A 24,985-nucleotide genomic window follows, 5' to 3' on the forward strand; every position below is an offset into this window, starting at 1 on the left:
TCTTTTTTTTTTTTCTTAGATGAAAGGAAAAGGGAAGAAAGACAAGGTGAGAGAATAAGATTTAAAAAGAGACAACAAAACTTTGCTAGGATTTGTAGGGAGGAAAGCATGCAAACCCAGGACTGCAGGGTTACATAAAAATGAGGCTGGAAGAGAAATAATTAGGTCACATGGTCCCACAAAGCAGGACCAGCTGGACATAAACCTGCTGTATTGCAGGTCTGAAATAATCCAAATCTGTGGTGAAAATTCCCCATGCTCCCCCAACCCCCCTCTCCCTACAATAGCTTCCTTTTTCCATTCACCTTTCTCAGGCCCTTTAGTTACAAGATGGCAGAGACCTATGGAGCACAGGTGGAGAAACACAGAAAGCTTGCAGTGCATGCAGAGAAAAGAAACAAAAGAAATACCAAAAAAGGCTGATGATGTATGAAGCCAATAACTAAAGCTTTTCACACAAGCTTCTTCCTTAATTACTGTATTTAGCACCACTGGCATAATCAAGAACTTAGCACAGTGACTGTTCAGTCAGTCGTGACAGATCCAGCACCGTATAGCCTCATCTCCAGTCCTCACCAAGTTCCCTGAAGCCATTGCAATAGCATCCTTCATTCTTCATTCACCCTACAGCATAGAAAATAAGTCAAGGATGGATACTGAACTATATCAGTGTGCTCTATATGCTGAAATGACTAATGTTAATATGCCCACATTATAGCAAATACCTACAAGCCACACAAATCCCTGAAGCTAAAACCGACCTGGCAACCCTAACTCTGGTTGTATTTCCATATTACAATTCCTTGGGAAGCAAATTTAGAGTAAAAGGTACCCTCTTGCCTTCCTCTACGCTGCTGTGCATACAGCTCCCTCCACCCAGCTGTGACTATCTTCGCGTTTGACTAGCTCTGCCTAAGCTAACTTTGCAAAATGACCTGATTTTAAAATGTTTTTTAAAAGATCTATAATTTGGAGTTGTTTTTTGGAAGCTAAGACAATTTAGAGCTCTTGTTTCAAGCATGCTCACCAAAAGCATTGGGCTGGCGCCCCAGAGGGCTGTGGGAGTTACCCTTGGGAGCCGGAGTGGTGGTGAGCTGCTGGGGAAGAGAGGACACGGTCCAGATGGGATGGATGTACCAGCAAAAGGATCAGAGTGTAAATTCCTATTCATCTATCACTTAGTAAAGTTAAATCTCTACACATCAGGGACACGATTGTCCTCTACATGGAGGCCTTTTCCACCACTTTGACAATGTAAAATGTCCTCGAGGGGACAAGTGACATTCCTGTTTCCTTTAAATTGGATGCCTTGGTTGCAGAGGGATCTAGTTCTGCACAAACAAGGATCAGGTAGTAGTTCTCGTTATAACACGAAGTACTTGGGCTGTGGAATAATGCCAAGTTCATGTTGTTTGGGAAACCCCATTATTATTACACTTCTTTTTAATTTCCTGACTTCCTGCTGCCTCATTTTCCAACCTGAACTTTGCATTCTTTTCTCTCTTTCCCATCACTTAGTTACAACTAATGAAGGGGGGAGGGTGTAAATGTTAAAGAAAATTTCCATAGAGCATTGAAATTCCTTACCAATGGCTGTTATTTTCCAGTTTCCACACAAATTTAACAGTCTCACTCTCAAATATCATTGCAGATGCACCACATTCATGTCAAAACTTAAGGGATTTGTTCAGAATAAAAATGAGGTGGGAAAAGTATATCTGTGCAGCTAATGCCTCCATTCTGCCCCCTCCAAAGCCCATAGGCACCTACCAGCCCATCACAGTTGAAGCTAGACTGCACTTCCAAGAGAGGAGTGTGAGGTGATAAACACCAGGGAGAACAGGGCTGGGCAGGGCCATCAAAAATGGGATAACAGGAATTAGCTGAATAAGTAAGAAATAAATGTCCTATTTCTGCAGTCCTGTTCCTCATCAATGTTATGCAGAAAGAGTAAGTAACTAAATTAAGCAGAAGAACCTTTAGAAGGAATATGACGGGAAACAAAATCCTGACAGCAAGGTCTGTTAGGCTCTAAAATGGTCCCTCAAGGGAAGCAGCGGACGCTTGAGTCATTTGAACAATAGACTGGACCAAGTGCTGGAAAATATACAGGAGGGAATAAATCTGCATTAGCAGAGGGATGTCTCGGATGACCTAATAGTTTGTTTCCATCTATAAATCTGGGATTCTGTGACAAGACCTTAACGAGAAGAGGGCTGCGGCAACATCACAAATGGATACACCCATATTATGTACGTTGGAGCTTGGAGTGGCCACAGTGACCTACGTGTTACGTGAATGACAACTCATATTTTTGGAACATTTTAGTATGTAAACCGCTTTCCATAGCCCATAGATTCTGGATCTGACTTGTGTGTACACCTCACCACCCAGTCTGTGTCCTATTTACAGGGTGAGAGAAGAGAGCTGGGACATCTGTGCCTCCTAGTTGTTCTTTGTAGTTAAAATGCTTGGTCTAGACCCAGCTCACTGGCTTCTGGGGCCTTCCACCTTCTCTGTTTCTTTCTTCCAGTGTTTGGCTTTTGGGGGAATCCATCTGGGAATTTTTGTGGGAAGAAAGTGCCCACAAGTCTATTGATCTTAGTCCAGGAACAACAAAATGTAGGCCTTTCTCCCTGCACCGCAAGGAAAAAAGTCATAGTACAGAAGTAAATAAACAACAAAGATTAAATGATCTAAAAACCAGTGATCATCTTGGTTTATAACAATGCACGCAATCCACCTGCTAGGTTTTAATATCCTTAGTACCAACGTCATCCCTTCAAGGACTTTAATTCTCAAAAAAACCATCCTCTTCCCCTCACCTAAGTACAATATTAACATGGGGAAGCAGGGACATGTTCCCCATGGGAGAGTTAGCATTAGACATTCCCTTCCTTATCTCCCCAAAAATAAAGCTCTCTTTCATACCCATGCATGCACATGCCTGCACACCAATTCTGATGGCTCAGCCAAAAAAGTCAATCCTCTAAACAAAAACGAGGGTTCAAACAGAAATGGCAGCTTGCAACCCTGTTCTCCTTTGTCTCTCCAAGAAAAAGGGATGGAGTGCCCCACTTCAAGTCTTTCTCTGATCTGTGTCACCAAAACTCAGCACCCTCCTACCCTCCATCCATCCGAAAGCATCAGGAACCACTGGGTGCTGACCGCTGCCACTCACGCTCCAGCAAAGGGCAGCCTCCTGCCTGCGGTTCCCCCTCCTGTCATTCACCCCTGCAGAGAGGGAAGAGCTCAGCGGTGGAGTCCACTAAGAAAAGTTTCCCTTGCTATTAGCGACTCCTGAAAAGCCTTATTAGCCCCTCACTACCTGGCAGGACTGACAATAGGTAATAATCGACGAGTCATTTAGGCAAAGAAAGAGCTCCTGAGAGTGTGTCATTATTAATTCTGGGAATATAATTTTGTGTAGTACAGAGAAATCATACTGATTCAGGCTCTCAGTGCAACACAGGGAGTTCAAAGCACACAATGTACGTGTGTATTCACGCATACAGGCGCGGGTGCTATGTGCATTCCCTCTCCCGATGCCTATCAGCCAGGGGAAAGGAGGTGAGCTAGTCTGTACTGCTCCGGTTTGACTGGGCATGTCTGCAGCCATAATCATATCTGATCCCTTGTATTGCCCTGCCAGATGCCAGTGCTGATCAGCATACTGCAGTGGCAGCTCTCATTTCCCCCCGCCACAGCCAGCTCCTGCCACCAGAACAAAAACACCGGTTTGCCCAGTCATCTCAAAACTCAACCCTTCCCGTTAGGCCTGAGGAAACAGCTAAAATTTCTGCAAGTGTTTAAAAAACAGAGGTGGACATTTAACAAGGTCTGGAGCCCTTTGAAATTGCACCCCTCACCTGCCTGTCTTAACCCACTCCAAAAATGCCAGCAGACAGTCTGCAGTTTTCAGAGCTCCAGTCTTTTCAAAAAGTGGTCCCTTCTGGACCAGCCAATAGCTTGGCCCCAAGGGTGAGATGCAGAAAGACAAGGATGGGGAGCTCTCTCTGGCTCCTGCACCAGCACAGCCCCTGGTGCTGGCACATGAGGACATCAGGAGAAAAACAGCTTGTCTCTGCAGAGAGAGGGAAGGCTTCTCCTGAACACTCCAGTCGAGTCCTGTTTCAAATGATGCAACTGGGTTTGAGCAGGCAGGGGAGTGACTAGGATGGTCTCAACACGCAAGGTCTTCTGTGGAGTGTAATTAGGAGCTGCTGTGATTTCCTCATCAACTTTGGTAACAGCTCACGTGACAGGAAAAAACTGGTAACAGTAGAAGCTTTTATGCTTTTAGTGAGTTTTTATTCCTCCAACAAACAATACACACCTGAAAGTATGACCTCAGAGATCATAAACCCAGGTGAAAGCCATTTCAGTTCACAGGCAGGGCTTGGCAGTGGTGTTAGAAACCACATGCTGGCACATCAATCTCTCTGCGGTGAGCTCCAAAGTCCTTGTGTCCCAGCCACATGTGCTGGACACCAAGAAAAAGCTGAATACCAACACACATCAGGGAAAAAAAAAACCTCCAACCAATCCATGTGTCTGTGGCACACAGAGCAGGCATCCATGGCACCTCAAATTCAGCAGCCAGCAAAACCAGTGGGAGAGGTGCTGCTGGGGTGCCTGGCTCTTGCTCGCTCTGCTGTGCAGAGAATCAGTGTTTAAGGACACATCCTGCCCTGAGGAACTGGTTAATCCTGCTCTCTTGAGGGATGAATGCAGCCAGTGACTTGATTGCATTCACAGTGTTAAGCCAGTTATTGAATCCAATTAGTGACTGTTGGACGCTTGTGGGGTCCTGCAGGCAGAGAAACGGATCCACCCTGAGACCAGGAGGATGCATACGGGCTTGCAAAACAGAATCTGTGCTGAAGAATGACCAGGCATTGCTGCATTCCACAGCCCCTGTGTCCACTACCTGACAGCGGGCTGCAGCTGGGAGAAAGTGGTTTTCACAGCTTGTGACTAACCCCAAAATGTGCCAAGGAGGGCCTGTGCACAGTGAAACTATTCACTTCCTTTTGAGGACAAACAGTAAGGCTATGACAAAAGCCCAGTAGTCCCAGGCAATTTCCCCTCACTCCCAAAGGTCCAGCAGAACGTACAACATTGTAGCCCGGCTGCACCGACACCTCCATCACAGGACACGTGGTTCCTCCTCCTGCTGCCTGGGATCATCCCAGCATCTCCCACCACTTGTGCCATTCATGACAGGTAGCTGCTGGCAGAAGAGACACCAGCATTAAATGCACCATACCTGTCCAGAGAGCTGCTTCCACCAAGGGGCACGAGAAGGAGACTAGGTCTCCCATTCCCCCCTGCAGCTCTCATGTTCATCCCCCCAGGCTGAAACGCAGCCTCTCCTCCCTTCCCTCTGGAGAGCACACCTCCCACCCCGCGTTGGACTCCTGCTAAACAGGGCCTTCTTCCAAGCAGCAGTCCAGTGTGCAGAAGTGGGCTGCGTGGCCTGAAGTCACCTAGTCCCGTCAGATCTCCTGTTCCTCTCCGCTTCTCACTGCTCTTGTGGGAACACAACCCACTGGGCCACATCATTTGGATGCCTGCAACTCATCGGGTCTGTTGTTCGGTGATTTACAATAGAGATCTGAGTAATTAAGAATTAAAACTACATTTCTGTGTCAAAGCCATTATGAAGACATCACTGTAGCCTTTTAAAACAATCTTACCTCAGCTAATCCACAGAGAAGCCTTTCTTCCTTCCAGGACAAAGATCCACCCTTTCACTACCATATTTAATTGAATTCAAGGTGTCCAGAACTCCTTCTGCAGAAAGTTATTAACCTCCCTACCCCAAAATTAAGACCAGTACCCCAGTTTTTCTCAGACAGGTCAATAAAGGAAAAGCAGCATGGGCCATATAAATAACAGCTTGATCTCTCCAGCTTTGCAGTTAATTTGGTGGCTCTGTGTCGTTGTTCCTGTTGTGTTCACTTTCCATGAACAGAAAGCAAAAATGTTCATGGAAAATGGATTTCAAAGGCATGTGCATAAGCATTCCTGGAAATCTAATTTTACGTTTTCAGTAAAAGCATCTGCTACCATACAAGGATTGAGCAGGAAAAAACAATAAGACACTTAGCTGACCACTGCACAACTACCTCCACTCGTTCCAAAGAACAGAAACTGTGAATATATCCCAGCAAATATAAGAGTAATGTTAAGTAAGCAGGACAAAGCGGCTAAAATCAAATTATTTGCTACTTTTTTTTCATGTGGCACGAACAAAGGGGTTTAAAGTTCAATTTTTACAAGATGTTGGTTGCAGGAGGAGATCCAGCAGGTGGCTGGGGATAATGTGTGTGAGAGGCCCTAAATACCCATCTACCTACTGAGTGTGTAGACAAGCTCACCAAATTATAATGTTACCTTACCAGGAAATGAGAAGAAATGATCAGCAAGGATAGGCAAAAAAGCACTTAGCTAGAATTTCTAAAATCCCTTCCAGCTCTTGACTAGGATGTTTTTGTTGTCACAGAATAAACCAAGGACTAGTGAAAAAACAGTTGCCCAGGGTAGCGGAAAGGGACGTAAGACAGAGGAGAACTAAAAAAGCACCCCAGCATGATACAGGAAAAGCTCCGTCAAAAATAATGAATCTAAATTCACTGCTTCAGTGGCTGAAGAAACAAAGGATGAGATTGTCTGGCTCTGGAGGTCAGAGCCTTAATGTGCTGTTAATAGCGTTTATATCATAAAGCAGTGTCGCTGCATTAGGTTTGATTTAGCAACACCAGTTTACATCAGTTGACGAAACAATCCATAAATTCAACTCTTTATCTCTGTAAATGGAAGGGAGAAAGGCTTGGTCATCTCTGGAGGACATAACGAGGGGCCTGCTGGGCTGACCTGGGCACTCCCCAGTGTCCACCCTGCTGTCCCTGCTTTGTAACCTGCCTGTGAGGTGCAAAAGGGACAGCATGTGGTCTGTGTGGCTCAGCTGCTGGCCATGCAGACCCATCTGTCCATTCATGGTAGTTCTGCTCCATTTCATGTCCCACTCCAGCCCCACTCCAGTGGCTGGCTGCACTCGGAAACTCTCCAGAATTCAACTGTCAGTAGAAGAGATTTTAGGATAAAACAATAAAAGTAATATTAGCGGATTGCTGGGACCAGACGGTTTCACTCAAGAGCTCTGAGGGAACTCAGACTTGAAACTCCTGACCTATTCAGTACAATACCACAGCAGCTGTTGAAACGGCGAGGCACCACAGAAGTAGAAGGTGGCAAATGTTACATTCATTTTTAAAAAGGGCTTTTAGAGGCCATCCAGAGACCTGTGGGCTGGAAAGCTGGGCACGGCGAATTGACAGAAAGTGTAACAAAGAGCAGAATAGCTAGATATGTGATAGAACGGGAAAAAGCAAAGTCTGTAGAGTGAGAGCTCAGGCATTGCAAATGCATTCATGTCAAAACCTGGGCAACTCAGCATATTCGTAGAAGATCCAACTGCAACCAAGTGGTCTCAGAAAACTGAATGACAGCGTGCTGAAATGACATATGAAACTTGCCAGCAGCAAATACAAAGCAAGCAGCGTGAGGAACACCAACCCTAGCTATACAAAGACCACCAGGGACTCTAAATTAACATCAGTCAGGAAGGAAACCTCAGAGTCACCATGTCTGCTGAAAACTCCAGCTCACTGTTCAACAGTTGTCAACGGGGCAGAAAAGACCTTTAGGAATGACTACAGAATTAAGAGAGAATGAAAAAGTGACGATTTCTAGGGTACCCCTGCCTCAAACACAGCATGCAGCTCTGCATACACCAAGGAGGATGTAGAAGAATCGATGAAGATACAGAAGAGATGGCATGGAAATGTGCAGTGGTTTCCATAGGGAGGGAGGGTACTACAGTAGTGTTCTGCTCAATCACCTCCACAGAAAAGGGGTGAGAGAGGTCCCGACAACTCATGAGCAGCATGGAGGTGTGAGCAGGAAAGCATTACTCGTTGTGTCTGCTATCACAAGAGAAAGGCAGCACAACCCAATCTATTGGGCTGGAGGTCTAATACAAAGAAAAGGAAGTACTTCTTTCACATGATGCAAAATTGAATTATGGCACTCGTTGTCACAGGATGCTGTGAAGGCCAGAATTTTAAAAGAATCCCAAAAGGAGTTAGCCAGATTCTTGGAGGCTCGACCCATCTGCAGCTGTTAAACACAATGAGCCAGATGCCAGTCAAAAATTCCCTTAACCGCAGTCTGCTCTCTACTGAGCTGGTAATACCACAGAGGGACTGTGCTATGCTTGCCCTGTCCTTACACCTTTTCCCTAAGAGTCTGCTTCTGAAATGAGCTGCCTGATCAGCTTTGGTCTGAACCACTGTGTAAGACATTACATATGATATAAGAGGTATATTAAGAAACTGCAATTTATTGCAGGTGATGATCAAGTTTGTTCACCTCACATGAATGTCTTGCCTTTGGCAGGTGTTAACATCTGATGCCCCAGAAGAAAGGCATTTCTGTCCTAAAAATCTATCTATCATGCCCCTGGCAGTCTGTACCAAAGACCAGGTCTTTCCTGATCTCCCACAGATGCTCTGCTAAATCCATAAACCATGACAGTGGATTACTTTTATCATTGATTTAACTGTCACCACTAAAAGTAGTTAGCAGTCATGAAATAAACCAGCAACTGTATTTGAAGCAATGTCCTCCCGAGGCACATATTTCCTTTTATCAGTTCTTAAATTAATTCTCCTTCGTTGCATGAAGCGTGCCTTATTCTCACTTTGCAGGATGAGTAAAACGGAAGTAGTGATCACTTTCTATCTCATGCACCATAATTTTGTACGTTCAACTGCTCTACCTTCTGCCAATTCTCCTTTCCAGCTGACACAGGCCAAGATTACATGGCGATGACTTTCACCACGAGGAAATCCTTCCCTCACTGAGGTGTGACTGCTGCTCTGGACACAGCAAAGGAGAAGGTCGTGGGTCTGGAGACGAGTTATGCATTGCCTGCCAGAGGGCAGGAGGAGAGGGACCAGTGAGAACCCCTCACTACCATGGCTGGACCACACTGGCACCAGAGTGCTCAGCTCGGTGTCTGCACTCGGCTTGCTCCGCACAAAAACAGCCTGTGTTTTTCATTGCTGCCAGTCTAGCATCTCCTGCCAGCTCCAAGCATTTCCTTTTTTAAAAAAACCCCACAAGGTTTGATCATTCACTTCTGGGGCTACGTTAAACTTGCCAGCATCTGTTCCATCTGAAAGGGGGGGGAAAAACACCGATCCTGGACTGGGAAAGAAAGGAAAAGGAACTAGGTACCAAGTTGTAATGTGAGAAATGAAGCCAAGAAAAACAGCATCTTGAGAGATATTAAAGACAAAAACAAATGTGGTAAACAGGAGCAGAGACAGATTTCAGAGGAAAAGCAGGAAGACAGTGACTAAAGCACTAAGAGTGAAACAGTGTACACATGGAAACTGAGTCCAGAGTCCCAGGGTTTCTTTGTTCTTGTTTTTCCTACCATTTCACAGAAATCATGATGCTGTCAAGATGCCTCTATACCCAAGGGTCAGTGATGTCAATGGAAGTTGGTGGAGCTCCACTGATTTATATCCTTTAAGAAGCAACTTTCTGAGATTTCCCAGAATTACTGGGGTTTAAAATAATGCCCTGAGAACCCAGCTGAAAACAGCAGTTGGGATTATTCTTAAACCAGGTCATACTAAAAGCTAGATTAAAAATAATTAAGAAAAACTCCCCTATTTTTTACTAGTTGCAAAATTCCTAACTTTGGATGGTCACATTGAAAACACAACCTTAGAAAAACATGTGCTTTTCTACCAGTTCGAGAGTCATAGCAAAGGCATACAGAGCTCTACAAATTCCAGCTCAGCAAACAACTTCATAAAGCAAAATAAGTAAATATTTTTTTTGTTGCCCCCAAGATTTTGTTTAAATTTTGGATTTACCTTCCCACCACTCTCCCCTCCCTTCAAAATGTGATAAGTGCATTTGAAAACAAAAACTCAGAATGAGGATCTTTCAAAAAACCCACCATTGTTCATTGGGAAATAAAAATCCCTTTTTTTTTTTTTTTTTTTGCCAAGTGTTTGCCAAGTTAAACCAGAGGTTGCAAATATTGGGGGTCCCTTTGCAGATGAAACACCTCCTCGCCCTCATTCTAACTGCATGTGCAGAATACAAAGCCTTCTATTGCTCACACCCTGGGTGGATGCCCTGCAGATGACAGCCCAGGGCTATGCACGTCTCTCAAAGGTTCAAAGGAAACGCAGAGGAGTGAAGTAAAACCGTAGAAGAGACAAAGGACCTGGTTCCACAGTCTAAGCAGCACGGTCAGGCCGGCCTCTCCTTCTCTCCTCTCCCCCCTGCATGGCCCCACAGGCCCCTTCCTCCTGCAGCCTCCTGCCACCCACCCCCTTCCCCTCCTTTTGGCCATTCCCTCCCCAGCCCACACTTGGTAAATAACATCTCCACCAGCTTCAGTGCCACCGGCTCAGTTCACAGTGCTGCCGTGCTGGGTGCTTTCATCAGAGCCAAGGTGCGTCCCCACCTGAGGTGAGGACGCAGGGCCAAGGTGTGTCCCCACCTCCAGCGAGGGCAGCGCATGGTCACAGCGGGGACCTCCGCTTGTTCAAAACTAGCCGAGGCATCTCTGCAGGGCAGGGCAGCCAGTGCTGCATGCCCGTTCCCAGGCCAGCCAAGCCTGTACCTTTCCAGTACTCTTTTAATTCTCAAATTATATTTTAGAGGAGGAAAGCCAGCACCCCTGGAATCCCTCCCTCCCCCTCTTTGCTCTTTTTCTGTCACTGCCTTAATCTGGCTGGGGCCTCTTTCAGACCAAGGTGACACGGACAGAGTGCTCATCTGGTAACTACTAAACCACGCTTGACCATTTTCACTCCGCAGACCTCCCTTACTGTCAGATTTTATAACCCGATTACTACAGACTTGGGTTAGATTCAGACAGATTGCCTACCAGCGAACGGCTCAATATCCCATTATCAGATTTGCGAGCCCGCCATTCCTCTTCATTTAGTGTGTAATAGAAAGTGTCAGTAATGTCCTATGGACTTAGGCTTTAAAATGAGTCTTAACTATGCAAGTCGTATGTATATATCAGGAGAAAATACTCTACAGAATCATCTGCAGGACAACAATTTTAAAACATTTTTTATTTAAATATTTAAATAAAACACATCGACTAATCATTTTGGTGTACACCTCTCATTTTAACATAAGAAATAAAATGATTGTTCAGTCATGATAAAAAATAAACTATACATCTTAATTAAACCAATCACGTAGTGTCTTTAAATACCCTATTGCATTGCAGTCTGCAGAACAGCACTGTCAAGATATCTACAAAAAAACCCAAACTTTTAAAATGACCTCTTTCTGCTCCAGCAATAATTCCAAAGAGGTTCTACAGCAATTGGAAAAGAAAAAAAAAATACTATGAAAGTAAAGTGCTTGTCATTGCTCAGGACAGGAAACAAAAGAATCTGTGGCCTTTTGATCCATGGCGTTAAAACAAATATTGAAGAGGAAATTCTGCGTTTTAAGTACGTGTGCTACCCCTTACAAAACTGAAGGCAAAGTTGCTGCTTTGTGATGAGCTGGCTTCTTCTTGCCCTCCTCTCCAGCCATCTCCACGCAATCTGGTTTTTTTGAGTTTTTTGTCTTTTTTTTTAAATCACTACAAATGAGCATGAGACTTTGGTGTTTTCTCTGCTGCAAGGCACCACTCATTAACAGAAATTCAACTCAAACAATTTTCTCTCACTTTGAAGCTTCCAGACCATGTAGCAGCAGTGGCAAGCTGGAGATGCACCAATATAGACACACAGATATAACACACAGATAAAGAGGTCGTTTATGGAGAGCCACAGACAGAGCCACATGACATCTTCAACCCTTCCTACTACCACCTATTAACCTGGTCAATCTTTGGCTTTTTTTTTAAAAAAAAACAAAACAAAACAAACAAAAAAACAGGTATCTATATTATTTGCAAATGCGTAATACTGCAGGTTGCACAAAGCCAAGGTAACTTGAAGGCACCCTGTGTCACACTCGGGAGATGGGTCCTTTAAGCATTGACAGAACGCAGCTATTTTCTGACAGTCGGATGGCAGCTTCCATCCAAGCTGGCTCACTGTTTGCTCACCTGCTTCCAAAGTTTGCACGCCCTACTCGACTCACTTCTGTAGGAGCACAGTCTCTTCTCCCCTTTATACCCAAGCATAACTTCTGTTGATACCAACAGAAGTCACGCTCTGCCTTGGAAGGGGAGTGGGGTTTATACCAGAAACACAATATAAGCATATTACAAAATATAAAAAATAACTAGTGTTATATAGTTTTCTGCTTCCTATTTATATACATATACAGCATTAAAAACCATACGAAAAAACACCTATCTAATCCAAAACCTTATTTTGCTAATATGCCAAAAACAAACCAACCAAAAACAAACACCCAAAGATTGTGCTGTTTTACTCACTTTTAATACAGTTTTGTTCAGAAATAGCTGTACTCCGTTAGAGTAGAATTCTGTTCTAGCCTATTCCTTTTGTCTTTGTCAGTATATAATTATAACCTCAATATTGCACATTTCCCCAAGAGTCAGTTCTGTTTGGACCCTGATAATGAAATGCATAAAAACATAATTAGCAGCGGAAATAACAATGTGCAGCACTAAGAAATACCCCTCAGGCAACTCTGTAAGCAACCTCCAGGAGGGCTTTTTAAAAAGAAAACCCTTCCCATCACCCCACCAGCACTAATGCTTCCCTCCTCAGTGTCTCTGCAAGAATATGAAAAAACTTAGTGTTTATAAAAAGATTCCTAAAGATTATTCAGACTGACAAAATATATGCATGTGTGCACGTGTGTATATGTATATACACACATACCACCCCCAAACAAACATCCCTGCAAAAGACCAGACATTATGCAATTTGGATCCTGATATCAAGGGATACATTTTCCACAGATTACTTGCTTCTGTACTAATTAGAAGGGCTTTTTAAGCTTTTCCAGCTGATGTATCAAGCAAGAAGTTCACAGTTTTCATTTAAAGTATATGTATCTGGGAGGTGTGGAATGGGGATGTTGGTTCCTTTAAATAAAATGAGTGTTAACAGGAGGAAAAAAAAAAAAAAACAACAAATGGCAATGCTTCCATTTTTGTCTTCTATGAATGCATAATGCTGCATGCCACTGGTTTTCTGTTTATTTTCTTTAAAAGAGGTAATCATCTTCACAAACCCATAAATGAATATTGTGAAAAAGGGAGGCTCTGGTCCCTTCTTTGAAAAGCCTCTCCCTGCTGTGTCACCACTACTGACAGCTGCTAATCTTGCATAACAGCAGAGCTGTATTGGTCTGACTTGAGTACAGTACCGAAGAGTTCTTCCCCAACCACATCCCTCCCTGTCCCCACAAATGCCCCACCCATCTTCCCCACCATTATTTTTCCTTTAAAAAATTCAGTTTCTATTCATATTTGTTCAGTGCAAGAATAGTAGAAGCAAAAAGACATACATATTGCTTGTTTCAGTTCTATAAAGTTGCTAGCTTTCTGAGCCAGACAGCCTCTTCACATACTTCAAAATTTATTGCTTCCGAGAGTCACTCGTCCACACGACACCAGCCAGCCATGGATCCACACACGCCATGGAACAGTGGTGAAAGTTCTTCGCAGCAAGAGCAGCGTGAGCTGCAGCAGCCGGGGCTCTCATTTGACCAGGACGAACTTCCCTAGCTGGTTGGAAGTCAGGTCCTCCATCTCACAATCCCCGTGCTGCAGAGTGACAGCGTCATAGCTCGGAGACTGCGCAGAGAAACTCTGTTGCTGAGAGAAGGTGGCGCCAACTGGAGAAACGTTGCTGCTGATGTACAGGTGCGTGTCTAAAAGGTGAGCTGCTGAGGACACCGGTGACACGCTGACACCGAAGAAATGAGGTTGGAGCAGTTGGCTGTTGCCAGCAAAGGCCAGCTCAAATGAGTTCTCTCTCTGTAGCTCTGATAACAGAAGAGAATTCGATGCTTTGCACGTACCTACGCTGTCAGAGGAGGGGACGCCATTTGTTGCAGGTGTCTGAGAAGTCTGGGGACAAGCTGTCTGGAGGAGCTGGTGGTGCTGCAGCTGGAGCATTCTGAACAAAATCCAAGGGTGGAAGAGGTTAATTTGCACTGCTAGGATGACTTAGTGCTTTTCTTCCTCCTTTCTTGGCCCTAGTTCTGACCATAACTTTCCCCTTTGTTTCCTTCTCTCTATCAAACCTCTCCTTACCCAGCCAGTACAATTAAAGCAAGCTGACCATGCCAGGTCAACATGTTTTCAGTTGGCTTTTCCTCATGTTGGAGAGGACAACTATCACCAGAAAGTTATCTAGTCACCGTTTGGCCTGCTAATAATAGATGTTCTAGAGACAACGTGTGCAGATAAACCGGAAACTCAATTTTCCATCTTGCATCTATGGGAATGAAGAGGTGCCACCACACATGACATTTGAGGCCACTGGAACTGTGCCTCCTTTGTGGGCTGTAACTTTTCCAAATTACAAGGTCTCACTTCCTTGCCATGGGAAAATTACAGGAGAAGGCAGAGGAGGAAAGGAATCATTCCCAAAACTAACAAAGAAAAACACAGCTTGCAATGGGGAGAAGTAATGTTTTCCCCCACAGTACCAAATTGCTTCTCAATTCAGCAACCTCCAAATATTTGGACGTCGAGATTTTTAAGTGGAACTGCACATCCTGTGTTACGTATGCCAGTGCAGGAAGCCACAAAGGAAGCCAAGCAGTTTATCTGCTGCCACACAGCAAAGATGGAGGATAGGAATCCCCAGTGACCAAACTCCCCAACCTCTTTTACTGTGTTTACTCCTCCTCACTTGCCCCTAACCAAAGCAAACCCAGTGAAAACAGCAAAACTCCTCCCAGCCAGCTTCTCACCTCTGCTGCTGTAGCACCTCCTCCAGGAGGCTTCTTCCCTCTCTGCTGCTCCCACTGGTGCTGTACATGCAGGTGTTTGGCTGCGTGTGTTGGAAAGGGCTCATGGCACTCCTTGCTGCCCGAGATGAGGAGGACTGACACACCTGCCGAGCAAAGCCTTTGATTTTATTCAAGCCGAGAAAGCCCTTGGCTCGAGCGTTCTTCCGCAGCTGCTGCCTAAAAGCCTTCAAGCCTGTGGGACATGAGGAAAAGAAATGCACTTTAATCCTCCTTAGCATTTGCCTAGGAGCCTGCTTTACAGATCAGCCTTTCTGGGCAGCTGCCTTCAGTTGCGTGAGAACTGCGCTAGAAGAGACCGTGACTCTCCAGTTCACGTTCACCCCTCTGCCTGATGGACAGAGCAAAACTTATGTAATGGAACAGGGTCTGGGACAGCTGCACCCTCGTGTAGATGGACACATGCACAGCAAAGGAGAAACCTGATAGAAATCGTGTTGTACACTCTGTATTTTAGGAGGAAGGTGGAGCCTGTCATCCCACTCATGGCAGCAGAAATATCTTCATGGGCACGCTGAATCAGTATCTGAGAACCTCTCATCTAGGCACCTTCCTCAGGGCATCTGACTCTCCCTCAGGGACCGTGAATACAAGAGGCATAATAACCAGGTGGCTGGCCTCAGTGTAACACACACAGGCAAGCGAGTGTCCCTGCATGCTACCCTTTTCTAGTGGCAGTTGGAAGGGTGCAATCCCCCAGCAATAAAGCAAGGAAGACATTACCTTGAGTTAATGAGGTATCAGATGCTCGCCTTCCTTCTTGGAAGCTGACAGGCAGGAGAGAAGCACCTCCCATGCAGCCCTGGGCTTCTAACACCGGAGCGTCAGACTGGGAAGCTAGGAAGGGCGACGTCATCCTAGCTGTGGCTGGGCTCCCCGTCATTACTTGACCTGCCAAACAGCTGCTCAGGGCCACTGAGCTGTCATTTGAAGATGAAGTAAGGCAGCTGTCTGAACTAGTTCCCTCTGTGGGGCTTGCAGAAGAGGAAATGACTATACCTACAGAGGGGAAGGAAGGAGAGAAAGAACGTTCCCAGGATGAGTACAGGAAGGACCAAACATGACATCAGAGCCTTCTGCCCACCTACACTGGCACTAATAAGCACCTGCAAGCTGAAGAGGTGTCTGGCAACTCGTGTTGTCACAGAGCTTGACTCCAGCAAGGGGTCATCAATGAATAACTTAAGGTTGGGCTCCCATCCAGCCAGCTGGGCTCTGCCAGTAACTCCAGCACCACCCGGCTATGCTGGATCAGGCCGACAGCGTTTCTTTAGCACAACAGCTCTGACATGGGATTATCGTTTTGTGAACAGTTTTGTTTGTTTGTTTAGTTTACAGGGTCTGGATGTGTACCAAATACAGTTACGATGACCTTTTTTTTTTTAATGCAGGCACCCCCACCTCCCCAGGTACAACAGCGGAAGCAAGCAGAGAAGGGTTATGTCCTGCTCGTGAGAATGCTCTCCTCTAAAGTGATCTAGATAAAATACAGCAGTGCAACATCTCTTCCGTAAGGGCCATGCTTATTTATGGGAAGACAGAACTGTGGAGGGCAGAGTACAGACCTCTTTTCCAGGCCTTCCTATCCCAGTGAAGGTAAAATCAGCGCATACTCCCCAGACATTTGTCCGTTATGGCACTCCTTCTCTGTCCTTTTCCTCTAACTACTGACACCCTCCATTTCTCCCAGACTTACTTACATGGAGGGGCATGGTGATAGAAATGAGTGGTCACTTCGGCCAGCGTGTGCCTCCTGCTGGTGTTGCTAGGGATGCGGATGGGGTGGTCATACGCCTTAATTTCATCTTCCAACTCCTTCTCTTGCCTCACTTCTTCACTAATGGTGGTCTCCAGCAGGCTGTTGGGGGAGATGGAGCGGTTCCGGAAGAGCCCGTTGAAGTTGGGATCCACAGGAAAGAACACAGGCTGCAAAACATATCAGATCACAGATGGGTGAAGGGTGTTTCACTTATTTCTGCAATACCTTTTAATATTCTTCACAGCCCTGTGGCACATCTTCAATAGGCATACTGTTTGAGAGACTACTATGACACCATGCCCAAATGCCAAACAAAAGATTGGAGGGAGAGAAAAACAGAGTCACAACCCCTGTTGTTTTGGATTGTCAGAGCAATTTAAAAAAAAAAAAAAGTAACATACAGTTTAGCTGAGAACACCAACCTGTAATGGATTGCTCATCTCACAGTCCATTTCTGCCTGCAAGGATGGCTGAATCAGGTTCTGAGGTTGCTGGTAAAGCAGAGATGATCGCAGGGTTTCACTAGTGAGACTGTCCTGAGACATCTGGAGAGAGAGAGAGATGCACAGAAGCCATCACATACACTGCAGTTCCACATGACTTTTCAGATACTGGAGGTTCAAGGAATTTCAGAGACACCTTCCATGCAAGCTTTCTCCACATACTTTCTAGGAAGACTAACAAAGCTAGTCTTTCAATGCCAACACAAACACAAAACTCCTTCTCCTAAGTTAGGCAATTTAACTGGAAGTACAATTTGAAAAGGCACCCAGAGCACACTTTAAAGGGGGTGGGGGTGAGGAAAAGAAAAAGAATGTCAGAAAAATACACAAACTGACTCATGGAGTACTTCTGAGGATCCTACCTATAGGGTATGTAACAAAGTGTAACCAATCCATGCCTGAGAGGGCAAATTTCCTTGAGAAGCCTAATCTTCTGGCTCATTATTGACCTGCACCCAAGGCAGGCTGTTTGGACCATGACCCACAGTCACTTCTCAGGAAACAGGCCATTTATATTAAATCAGCCTCCTGCTGAAGGACAGTAGGCTGTGTCCTATCAGAGGGAACCAATATCAGAGTTGGTTTTCAGAAGCCTGAGAGTTGCCATCTTGTATTTTCCCAGAGCAAGGGGCAGAAAAAAAGAGAGCCAATGGACACAGCTTCCCAGTAGGCAATGCCCTTCCTTACCTCAACATTGCTGATCTCGGAGCTCCTTGGCCTTTGCTGACGGCCAGTTGTGGGGCGACTCGATAGCTGGCTGCTTCGATACTCCTTGAGGCGCTCCAAGAGCAGGTAGTAAATTGCAGCAAAATGGTTGTAGCTGCTGTTTTGCAGAGACTAGGAGACATTGAAAGGACCCTTGAGTTACAGGTAACTCAGGATATAAGCAGCCAAAACTCATCACTAAGGCCTCATAATAGCGTACTCAAAAAAATAAGTAAAAATCCAGAAGGGCAGTGAAGATTTTACTACACTGTGACACTAGATCAAGGCTAGTCACTGAATGATGTACATCTGACTGCACCACTGGCATTCTGGTGTTCACTGAGGATGTATCGAAGGGGCAAGCATTTCTCACCTCAACAGTTCTCTGCCTGTCGATGCCAAGTGTTTGCATGATCCCAAGGACCTGCTCATTGTAGTCACCCAGGTTGGAGTTGTAGTTTTGCATGGAGAAGGACAAAGACTGCTGCTGCTGAAGAGACGGGTCAGCTTGCATCCACTTGTGCTGCTTTATTTGGGAAATGGTTATTCGCTTGGTTGGGTCCACAACCAACATCCGTCGGATTAGTGTTTCACAGTCTGGATGACAAAGACAAACTCATGAGCAAGGGGTAAAAATAACAGTCCAGCCCCAGGTCACTGCTAAGAAACCTTCCCAGCAACAGTGTATGATGTCTGTGAAAACAGGAATTAAAGGTTTCTGAGCAGCTGATGCCTGATCTGACTAACAGGTATTCAAAACAGCACAAGAGATGTCCACATCCATTTCACAAAAGCAACACGTCACTACAGGAAATGAAGCTGTACTGGATACGGGCAGGTTTCAGGTGGCCTTGCACCTTGTAGGAGAGCTAATTCAGAGTGGATGCAGGTTTAATGATGTTACATCCACGTAAACGAGGTCAGAATTTAGTACAGAATCCCATCACATACAACTTCCTGGTCTGTATGTACTGCTTATTTGTTTATAACCAGGGAATCAAAGCCATTCATGGCTGTAACTGATAAAGGTCAGACTTCAAAAGATACTTTTCACTTGAAGACAGAGGCACATTCACTTGTTTTCGAATCCAAATCAGAGAGGTGATACTATTCTTCAGTACCTTCTTCTCACCAGACTCTTGGGAGTGCTCAAGAAACAGTGCTAAGTCAGATACACTGAAATATACCCCTTCTGCTTTGTTAAAATATCTGAGGAGAACTACACCCATCTCAGCACTGCAGGCTAGTCTCACTAAACTCCAGTTTTCTCTCTTTTGTGAGAGAATATTTCTCCAGCTAGGGTGTCAAGTATTTTTGTAATCCATAGAGATACTCTAAGAAATGAAATGACAGCCTTTTAGATGCACCATAAAGCAGATCCCAGAAAAGAAAACGTGTGCAACCAGCCCCTCAACAGTAAGTGCTGCCCTACAGAAATTACGGGATACATAAAGACAAAGTGATTGCCAGCTGCAAAACCAGCCCCATCTGTCACTGCCCCAAGAAGGTACAGGACAGCTAGTCCTTCATTTCTAGCCCCTTTTCTAACATTAAGGATCTGCAAAAAGCACCTTCGGACATGAAGTAAGGGATGCGGAACCGCCCCTCCAGCACTCTTTGCCTCAGAGTTGGTAAACTGGGTCCATCAAAAGGCAGAGAACCACAGACAAGGACATACAGCACCACCCCAAGGCTCTGTCAATAGAAAACAACACAGCATGTGAGTGACTCCAGTAGAAGCAATGATTTTGAAAGCCCACAGACCCTCACAATGTGTGAAATGCAATTTCTAAGGAATATCGAACTCACCCATATATCAAGGTGAGGTCCTTCATATTCTTTGCCTTCAAAAACTTCTGGAGCTGCATAAGGTGGGCTTCCACACCAAGTGGAGAGGGGCTCTCCTGACTTGTAGAAGTTTCCAAAGCCAAAGTCTGAAATGAAGGTAAAAATCTGGGGTAAGACATCACTCAACCACATACTAAGATTTCAGAAGTGGCAGAAAATGGAAAGAAGGGAGCAGATGTATTGTTTTGTTCTCTGCCTATTCATTTAAGCTATTCTCTTTGCTCCAGAGGTTATGTTCAGAGAAATATCAGTAACGTTTGTTTTATTTTCAGTAACCATAAATACATGTATAAGATCATCCTAGGGAGATTGAATTTGACTACATGCCCAATGTTTATAGAGTAACCGTGTATTTCTTATTACCTGCTAACTTGATATTCATGTTAGCATCTAGAAGAAGGTTTTCTGTTTTGAGATCCCTGTGCACTATGTGGTGGCTGTGACAATATTCCACTGCTGAAAGAATCTGCCAGAACTTCTTCCGTGCTTCACTTTCACTTAAGTGCCCATTGGAGGTCAGATGATCTGCCAGACAAAATAAAAAAGGCAGAGGATTTAGAAACACCTGGAGGAAATTTTTCATAATCCTGCAGGTGCTGCAGTCACTGTTTGACAGCTGACAACACCAACCCTGGATTTTTAATCAGTATATATATATATTACTCAGGAATGACAAATATAAAGCCATGGTTTCTAAATCTAAAGAACTGTTAGCTCTGGCAGTGAGGACTTACCAAACATTTCTCCATTCTTTGCAAACTCAGTAACAATGTAAAGCATATCCTTTGTCTCCATAACCTGTGAAGACATGAGAGGACATGCTTAAAAAAAGTGCAGACCTGTGTATTTTCATTCATTTTTCTAAGTGTATTCTCAAACATATCAGTTCAATTATTTAATTGCCGCAGCAGCTGGCAGTAAAGGCATCTAATTTTGCACCGCAGTGTTCTTTCCAAGCAAACTGATAATGAAAAAGATAACAAATCAATGCTTATGTGCCTACAAGATACAACAACTTCCCATGCCATTGTTCTTCGCACCATTACCATGCCACCTAATCTCCATTAGATAACTGATGAGCATTTCAATAATCTCATACACTTCCCCGAATTCCTTGTTAAAATATGCATATATAGTTTTCTAACTCATCTGATGTATTTTGAACATGCAAACACACTTAAAGTTTACATAAAGTCGCCTTTGTCTCAAGGCTAGCAGGCACTCAGATCAGGGGAGATATCTGCATCTTGGACAAATCAAGAAGCAGTATCAAATGCCCCACTCCCATTTGGTATTGGCCAGGGTCATGGCAAGCCTCCCATGCAAGTGACAATAGGCTGCTGTTTGTGTAAGAGCAGTGCTTGATGTACATCAACAACTGTCAATATATCACGCAGCGTTCACCTATCAATCTAGTATCTGTTAATTTTTTTCTTTGGAGGAAAAAAAGAAAACCAAACTAAAAATCAAACAACGAATGAGAAATGCTGAGCATTTCCAAATTCATCTTCAGTTACTATGGCACATCTTTGACATGCTGCATTTCAGATTTTAAACTACAACACTTCTCTGCAATTGAACCCTCAAGGAACAGATATTTTGCTCTGGAAGCAGAAGGCTCGCAACAGGTTAACAATCAAAAAAGTGTCAATGCTACTTCAAAAGCTGTAATTTCCAGGCTCCTAAGGTGTTGTAACCTTTTTCGAAGGCTCTTGTCCTCCCCTCACTACAAGTACACACAGACACAAAATGAAAATAAACAAACTGGGAGAAAAGGAAGAGAGGTTCCCAGTTTAAAAAACTGAAGGAAAGTGTTCCGGGAAAGTTGCCAGCTGGATGAAATTAAGACGCTGTGCTGAAACTAAAACAATGATGAAATAATACAAGAACGCACACCCTACATTGGTATGTCATCTAATTCCATCCCTGCTTCTCAGTCTCCACCAAACAGGTAAAGCATCAGTTACAACAACAAAGAAAAGAAAACTTCACTGAAAAGAAATTATGGTCCACTACCAACGTCATTTGCTCCATCAGGTGAAGTGGTTCAACTAGATGGAATTTAACCTGCTTTTTTAAAAGCTTCGAAATAGTATTTTCACCCACATCATTCCACCGAAATGAAATCAACCGAACTGTTAGAACGTTTCTGTATATCCTATACTGCCCTATGGGCAACAATGACGTCAGATGTTAACACAGAATAATTTTTGTTATGATGGTTAATACTATAAATATCAAGCACTTCATGTGTGTCAAGGTCTTTAAAAATAATGCCTTGCCTAAGCACCTGCCTTACTGGCTCTTCAGCCTTACACGTTAATTAAACTTTTTTTCTTTTTTTTTTTTTTTTTAAAGCTAACAAACCCAACGGTAAGATTGCAGCTGATAATAGTCTTTACGACAGCAGATGGACTTTCAGACCTGCTGCTTCACCCACCTATTCCTCTCTCCCCCCTGCCCTTCCAGACAGGTCCAGACAGACTGTGATGCCTCATCTTCTTCTTAAATCCACATGGCACGATTTAAGATGATTAAGAGGAACTTACACCAAATGCTAATTAGATGGAATATTTTGAATTTGCAAAGCAGTCCTTGCTCACTAGACAGATGTGATCCTGTTTTCTGCACAACACATTAATTTGTTCTTGCTGTTAAAAATACCCACCAGTGCAGAAACGGAACAAATCTAAATCAAAATTCACATTGTGAAACTCTACAAGGGGGAAGATATTTAAAGTTCACTTTCAAAACTACACAAACTGGAACAGAATAATCAAACAGATTTTCTGACATATTCTAAGATACCAACATTTACTGGCTTTTTATTTTCTACTTTGATTAGAATTCTAACTCTTAGATTTCTACTTAGATTTTCTACTTAGATTGCTTTGGTTTAATTGTTGTTGATTTTAAATCCCTTCCGCTTAGAGCAAACTCAACTTTTGTGCTTTCTTCTCTGCCATCCTACATGAGTTTAAGTCTTCCCCTTATCAAAAGCACGTAAGAAGTTCCAGTCCTCCACACAGGAAAAGCAGGAGAGTTAGGAAAGGCAAGTTAATCACAGAAGCTCAGATAATCAGTTCCTCGCTCTGAAACAAACTTCAGCCTGGTTTTAACTGTAAATTTTACAGTGCATTTTGTCAAAAAGCTGTCTAACATACCAGAATCTTGTTCAAAGAATGACGAATTACTTTTAAAAAACCCGGTTTAAGTGTTTTTCAAAAAGTATTTCAATATGCATTCTCTCTGCAAATATTTGATGTAAAATCATGTGCAAGAGAAGAGCACAAACATATCTCATCTGCGTGCTGTGCTTCAAAGCTGACCTCTTACCTGATATAGCTTGATAATGTGGGGATGATTCAAAAGCTTCATTATCTGAACTTCTCTATAAATCTTCTCCAGATTGCTCGGGTCTAACCTTGTTTTGTCTATTATTTTTATTGCAACCTGCAGATTTAAAAAATAAGAAAATAACCCCCGGTATTACAAAATAGGTACTCTTACTGTTAAGATCTCTTAAAAAAAAAAAAGACACCTCCCCGCACACACACACACAACTCACACAAATAAAGTAGCTTTTAAAAGTACAGACTTGACAAAGCTGATTCTGTTTTCCTGACCTGCACAGAATTCACGACACAAAACGTTTTGATTTTTCTTTTCTACGTCAAACGACTGCACATAAGGTAGCGAACAGAACTGCAGAAATTAGCACTGGACAGGATTCGGTAAATCTTTTAATCCATCCCATGCCAGTGAAAAACAGATCCCTGTAACAGACTATTTTCTACTGCAGTGACTGATATGATTGGGACATGCACTGGAAATATAAAGACGGTTGCACGCCCACTAATAATCGATTTCTGCAAATAACTGCAAGTTCTTTGTTCTCGAAGCACACACATGGAATGAGAAAACTAAACCCGCCTAAAGTCTTCAAAAGATCCTTCGGCTGTCTGACTTCTTCGCAAACTAAGACGGGGTAATTCAGTGAAGGTGCCGCAGCACTCTGAAGTGTTATTTTTCATGTGTTCTTCCTCGGTTTTAATTTTACGCGAACTCTGCGGAACACACGGGGGGCACTCGAAGCCCCTACGAGCCGCACATGGCCTGCCAAGGGCCGGCTGAGCCCGCCGGGCCCCGCAGGGCTCGCTCGCTGCCGCGCTCCTCCCGCCCGCCGGCGGTTTCCAGCCGGGTGCCGGCAGGGGCAGCCCCGCCGCCGGCCCGGCGCCCCCCGGGCTCCTCGCTCCGGGCCTCCACACCCACCTGCGTTTTGGTCACTCGGTGCCTGGCCAGTTTGACCACCGCGAAGTTGCCTTTCCCCAGGGTCCTCTCGATGTCGTAGAAGCCGACTCGCAGAGGCCGCTGCTGGGCCGGTCCGGCCGCGGGCGCGGGGGTGCACTCTGACATGATCACCATGGCTCAGGGCGGCCGGCGGGCACCGCGCCGCGCCTAGGACGGCAGCATCCGCGCTGCCCCCCGGGGACGCGGGCGCTCGCACCTGCACGGAGACGGCACAGCACGGCCCGTCAGCCGCCGCCGGAGCCCCTCGCCCTCCCTCTCCTCTTCCAGCCCGGCGGGCTCTTACCCCTCCCCAGAGCGGAGCCGCGACCGCCCCGTCCCCAGCCCCGCGGCAGCGCCGGCCGCCGGGCGCCCGCTGCCCGCGCCACGGACCCGCGCGCCGCCGCCCTGCGCGCCCCCCGACCGTCGGGGCGGCCGCGGAGCCGCCGTACCTGGCGCGCGGGCGGGCGGGCGAGCGGGAGCTCTTCGCCGCCGCCGCCGCTGCTGCTGCTGCCGCCGCTGCTGGCGCCGGGCTGTGCCGCCGCCGCCGCGGTGGGATGTGTGTGCGCGCGAGGGTGGGTGTGTGCGCGCGCGTGTCTCCGCGTGTGCGTGTGTGTGTGTGTCTGTGCGTGCGCCGGGGGGCAGGCGGGAGCACGCGGGATGTCCCGGCTCCCCGCCCCCCGCTCCGCCGGCCCCCCTCCGCGCACACCCCGCCCTCCCTCCGCCTCTTCCCCCCGCCCACCGCCGAAAGCCGAGACGGGCCCATTGACGTCACTTTGACGCCAGAGAGACGCGCGCCCAGGCGCGAGGCTGAAGGAGAGCGAGACACCGGGCCGTTGCCAAGGAACGGGCGGCG

The 24,985-nt window shown here is 45.4% G+C and overlaps 1 protein-coding gene across 2 annotated transcripts; it reads right to left on the bottom strand.

Annotated features, from left to right (window-relative positions):
- Nucleotides 1-11,152: 11,152 nt before the first annotated feature.
- Nucleotides 11,153-24,772, bottom strand: SIK1 (salt inducible kinase 1). Of its 2 annotated transcripts, XM_074858443.1 has the most exons (14): nt 24,582-24,772; nt 24,115-24,349; nt 23,179-23,295; nt 20,577-20,640; nt 20,206-20,367; nt 19,804-19,928; nt 19,566-19,689; nt 18,368-18,591; nt 17,977-18,126; nt 17,209-17,331; nt 16,728-16,953; nt 15,751-16,026; nt 14,971-15,202; nt 11,153-14,168 (listed from the first exon to the last, which is right to left on the bottom strand). In XM_074858443.1, the coding sequence occupies exons 2-14, from the start codon at nt 24,265-24,267 to the stop codon at nt 13,748-13,750; spliced, it is 2,397 nt and encodes a 798-aa protein (XP_074714544.1). In that variant the 5' UTR covers nt 24,268-24,349; nt 24,582-24,772; the 3' UTR covers nt 11,153-13,747. The 2 variants fall into 2 exon arrangements, with proteins under 2 accessions (XP_074714544.1, XP_074714545.1); XM_074858444.1 differs by lacking the exons at nt 24,115-24,349; nt 24,582-24,772 and adding an exon at nt 23,776-23,891.
- Nucleotides 24,773-24,985: the final 213 nt, after the last annotated feature.

Source organism: Strix uralensis, chromosome 2 (assembly GCF_047716275.1).
Source record: "Strix uralensis isolate ZFMK-TIS-50842 chromosome 2, bStrUra1, whole genome shotgun sequence".
Classification (NCBI taxonomy): Eukaryota; Metazoa; Chordata; class Aves; order Strigiformes; family Strigidae; genus Strix; species Strix uralensis.